General features: G+C 33.9%; 1 protein-coding gene across 2 annotated transcripts; it reads left to right on the top strand.

Moving 5' to 3' along the window:
* The first annotated feature begins 1,259 nt into the window (after nucleotides 1–1,259).
* On the top strand, nucleotides 1,260–4,873 carry LOC118349395 (WD repeat-containing protein GTS1-like). 2 transcript variants are annotated; one of them, XM_035693793.1, is made up of 7 exons: nucleotides 1,260–1,479; nucleotides 1,767–1,974; nucleotides 2,128–2,223; nucleotides 2,487–2,561; nucleotides 3,058–3,168; nucleotides 3,995–4,086; nucleotides 4,498–4,873. In XM_035693793.1, the coding sequence occupies exons 1-7, from the start codon at nucleotides 1,346–1,348 to the stop codon at nucleotides 4,598–4,600; spliced, it is 819 nt and encodes a 272-aa protein (XP_035549686.1). In that variant the 5' UTR covers nucleotides 1,260–1,345; the 3' UTR covers nucleotides 4,601–4,873. The 2 variants fall into 2 exon arrangements, with proteins under 2 accessions (XP_035549686.1, XP_035549687.1); XM_035693794.1 differs by lacking the exon at nucleotides 1,260–1,479 and adding an exon at nucleotides 1,495–1,619.
* The last annotated feature ends 14 nt before the right edge of the window (nucleotides 4,874–4,887 follow it).

Here is a 4,887-nt window from a genome sequence, read left to right as displayed (position 1 = left end):
CATTTTTGTTCTTGATATAATCATATTGGGGTTAATGAAAACATTAATTGGAAAGGAGATGATGAGCTTTGTTAGTTCCCAAAACCAAATGGTCCATTTTTCATGCAAAGTTTTGAAAGAGATTTGAAAATTATTTTGCCTATTTTAAGCACTCACCGAAACAACTGGATTTTGGAATAGTAACTTTGCCACGGGAATAGGCCATCGTCACGGCCATTTTAAACCCAGCCCAAGTTTGGATTTTCGTTTTGCTGGCCCATGATGGGGGTTTAATGCTTACACTGTGCTTCTTTATATGCTGGGTTGAATGAGATATACGAAGTCAACAAAATAAAAATAAAAAATAATTTATTATTATTATTATTATTATTAATGAGCAATATTTATTATATTTGTGTGGATGGAAACTTGGTGCGGTTTGGATAGTGAGATGAGATGAGATGTTTTTAAATGAAAGTTGAATAAAATATTATTAGAATATTATTTTTTAATATAATTATTATTTTGGGATTTGAAAAAATTAAATTATTTATTAAATTTTATATGAAAATTTGGACAAATTGTAATGATGAGATGAGATGAGATAAAATACTTTTACTATCCAAACAGGACTTACAAATAGATTTTTTTCATAAAATTTATTTATTTTTTAAATGTAACATGTACTTACAATTTTACTTACAATGCTCGTTTTGTTAGTTTTATTTTGAGTTTCAAATATTATGATTTTTTGTATATCAATAATTGACTCGAGGAGAAATAATTTTTTTATAAGTTTTTCTTAAATATATTTAGTATATTTTTTAAAGAAAGTACAGAGTATTTGCACACATTCAAATTATAAAAATTATTTTCTAAGTATTAATTCAAAGCTTGAACGAAGAAATTAAATACTAAGGAAATGTTTAGATTCAAAATCTACTTCAACTCATCTCATCTTATCATTACAACTTTTTCAAATTTTTACACTAAATATAATAAATAATTCAACTTTTATTTTACTATTTATAAACTATCTCAATCCGTCTCAACTCAGCTATGAATTCAAACCTCTACTGAGATAAGGACGACAGTTTGGCTACTCAGTAATTCAATATGGGTGAAATCTAAACCACATTGATAATTAATAATTAATTAATAATAATAGTAAATTTTACAAAAAAGGAATATAAACAAGGAATTAAAAAAGGAGCAAAAAGTGAGATATGACATAGCAAAGATTCATTGGTTATAGAAAATCACTCTACTGGTCTTCACCTGAGGGGATCCGGACCCCTAAAACCCTCGTTACAAGGTCTTTCCTTCTTTTCACCTCCTCTCGAAAGGGTCGAATTCTCTGCTTTCGATGGAGACCGCGGACATGGATGTCGAAGAACAGCCGCATTCAGATCCCAGTTCAAACTCTTACAAGCGGTTTGGACTAAAAAATTCATTTCAGACCAATTTCGGCGATGACTACGTTTTCCAAATCGTCCCCAAGTACGATTTTTTGCCTCCCTACTAACATAATTTTCCTTTGAATTTCTAATTTTTTGGACGAAAACTTAGGAAGAGAGGACAAATTGGATTTGAGTCCTGCAAACCACCCCCTAATTGACATACTCAAAGCTTTAAATTAGGTTAGTGGGCCTTCACTATGCATTTTCGCTTGTGTGCTTTTCCAAACCTTTCTCGGGAAACAACCGAGTAATTCTTATCTGGGATTTTAGGAATTGTGTTCAGTTGTATTTTGGGAGGTGATTTTTTTGTCTGGTTTTGGATGTAAGGGAGGATTGGACGGCAATGGCTGTGTCATTGTCTACAAATGCGGTGAAGCTGTACTCACCAGTAACTGGTCAGTACTACGGAGAGTGTAGGGGTCACTCTACGACGATAAATCACATCTCATTCTCGGGTGCATCAACCCCACATGTATTGCACTCTTGCTCTTCTGATGGAACCATTAGAGCTTGGGATTCGAGGTCATTCCAGGAGGTAGTCACTTAGTCTCTCTCTTTGCATTTAGATGTATATATGTGTGTGGTTATGTGGTCTCCAATATTTTTGTGTTTTGTGAGTAAATTCATTTTAGAACGACTGATTCTGATTTTGATTTTTGTTTATTTTGTTTCATTCTTGATACTGTAGGTTTCATGTATAAGTGCTGGCAATTCGCAAGAGGTCTTCAGCTTCTCGTTTGGAGGATCAAATGATAACCTTCTTGCTGCAGGATGTCAATCCCAGGTTTGATGTCTATAGTAGGAGATCAATGATATTGACTGTTATGAAATGTTAGTTTTCTGATTTAGATATTTATAGTTTTTGTGAAATGATATGCATTTATTGTTCCCACACATATAGGATAGCTATGTCTAGAGATGATGTTTCCAGAGGATAATATGCTTGTTTTTTTTTCTTTTTCATTTGTTTGTTAGACAAAAAAGTTAGTGAAGTGCAGAAATTACTAGTTTCTTACGATTATCTTCTCTTGCATCATTTTTACGAAGATACTCTTCTGGGACTGGAGGAACAAAAAGCAAGTTGCTTGTTTGGAGGACTCTCACGTGGATGATGTTACACAGGTTTGTCTGATGCTTATGCCTGTGAAATGTGTCCATATAACAGATTGAGCCATGCTCACTTATTTACTAGTTTATGCATAGGCAAATAGTGATCTAAATTAGTTTTTAATTTGCCCTTATCAAGTACTTGAAATGTGTTAGAATGCAACTTCTACAGTCAGGCGTATTAGTTTATTTAGGATGGAGCATGTATTAAGAAACCTAGATTCCCGTATGGAATGCTATGTTATGTAGGCCAAGCTTGCATTGTACTTATTTTGTGATACCTGTACTTGTAAAAAAAAAAATATTTATTTTGTAATACTTGTCTCAGAAATGTCACAACCTGGTTTTTTCACTGACTTCTTTGAAAAGTTTAATAAAAAAATTGTCTGGTGTGCTTATGTGATCTATTGTCATGATAGGGTGATGAAGGGATCTAATTGCTTGATTAGATAGCTCATTTTTGGAACACGTGTTTATTCTGACTTTTCCGTACCTTTGTGGTTGTTGGTAGGTTCACTTTGCCCCTGATCATCGGAGCAAGCTTGTTTCTGCCTCTGTGGATGGCTTGATATGTATATTTGATACCGAAGGAGATATCAATGATGATGAACATCTGGAATCAGTAAGCGCAAGCCTGTAATATGTTGAAATTTATGTCCAACTGAGTTGATTGGGAGTGATGGGTCAACGGTCAGTTATTAGGAATTTTAAGTAAATTATTGGTCATTTTTAAGTGACAATTGCTGAAAAATGCAAGTGGGCTTTTGGTAATCAGGAAATTTGGTAGCAGTAATTTCTCGCTTTCAGAATATGACTGAGGCTATCATCTTATTTGATAAACAACTTGAATAGAGATCTTGTATATTCCCTTCCAATATGGGACACTATCTTGGAAGAATCAATATAACTTTATGCGTTGTAGGTCTACATGGTATCATGTGTCGTGTAGGCAGTCTTGTGAAAGCTTTTATTTTTATGTCCTTAGGTTAAAAGGGTTTCTGGGTAATATCTTTTATATATTCTATTTTTCACCCATATATATTCTAATTTGCAATTTGACTTTTTGTCATCAAGAACAAAAGGGAACAACTATTTTTATTATATTTAGGATTCATCTCAATGGTGTTAAACTATTAAATTGCGTTGTTAGTCAAAACTTGTTTAGTTTTAGTTCACATATTACTTCTCATAGGCATTTCTTTTTGTGGTTCTTTGTCAATTAAGTGTTTTTCAGTATTTAAGGGCATATGTTTTTTTTACTTGGAAAAAGGGATTTTTTTTCTTTTAACTGCAAGATTTTGTACTAAAATACTGACAAAAAAAAAGCATGTGTCAAAAACTTATTAGTATTTGACGTACGTAGTCACATTATATGACACGTTAAGTGCTTCAGCTAGAGTCTGACACAAACGCATGGTTCTTATTTGACAAGTTTTACAACCATGTAGGTAATAAATGTGGGAACTTCAGTTGGGAAAGTGGGGTTTCTTGGAGGGAAGCAGCAAAAGCTCTGGTGCTTGACCCACATTGAGACCTTAAGGTATTAATCATTTCTCATTACTGGTATAGACAGCTTCATTATTAGAATAATCTTTAGATAAAATGCTACCCTTTTATCTTCTTCTCTTGTGGGAATCACGAGTCATATTTTGTTGGGTGTAGTGTGACATGTGTACCCCTGTGACCTTACGTATGGGGTGACTCGAAAGACGTTCTCTCTCTCTCTCGCACACACACACACAAATACACACAAAAACAGCAAACTCACAAAAGATGTTCTATACACATGCTACATCCATCTGAAGTTACAATCTATGCCGTGCATCATATTTCTTGGCCCACCTCTTCAAATTGTCTCGTGTTATTTGTGCTTGAAACTCATTTATACTCTGATCGGCCGTCCAAATATATGTTAAATGCCGATAGCTTACTGAATTGCTGCTCATTGTAGTGTTTGGGACTGGAAAGGTGCAAAAAATGAAGCAAGCTTTCAAGATGCTCGTTTGTTAGCCTCCAATAGTTGGGCGTTAGATCATGTAAGTCTTTCATGTTAATAGAATCTTCTCGTTTTAATCAATCCGTAGAAGTACTATGATTCATGTTTACTTACATGTGCAAAACTTTCCCATTACTTATTAAAAAATGTAGCAATAACCCTACCCTTGGAAAGAAGCAGCCAAGTCCATGAGTTAGTTTGATTACTTGTAGTAAATAAAGATACAAGAGGACCAGAAAGATCACAAAGTCAAGCAGTTAAATGTGAACCATGATTCTGCAGCTACCAACTGAATCACCTATATCGTGCATATCAACCATGCTTTTGCTGTAGTCAAGTTAAAGG

This window comes from Juglans regia, chromosome 9 (genome assembly GCF_001411555.2).
Source record: "Juglans regia cultivar Chandler chromosome 9, Walnut 2.0, whole genome shotgun sequence".
Classification (NCBI taxonomy): domain Eukaryota; kingdom Viridiplantae; phylum Streptophyta; class Magnoliopsida; order Fagales; family Juglandaceae; genus Juglans; species Juglans regia.
Note: the sequence above shows the minus strand (reverse complement) of the source record. Positions and strands in the feature narration are given on the sequence as shown.

Excerpts from the sequence above, each read along its gene's own strand:
- LOC118349395 (XM_035693793.1), top strand. The coding sequence starts at position 1,346 with ATGGAGACCGCGGACATGGATGTCGAAGAACAGCCGCATTCAGATCCC. Across the intron at positions 2,224-2,486 it reads CTGCAGGATGTCAATCCCAG|ATACTCTTCTGGGACTGGAG; the intron begins GTTTGATGTCTA and ends ATTTTTACGAAG. Across the intron at positions 2,562-3,057 it reads ACGTGGATGATGTTACACAG|GTTCACTTTGCCCCTGATCA; the intron begins GTTTGTCTGATG and ends GGTTGTTGGTAG.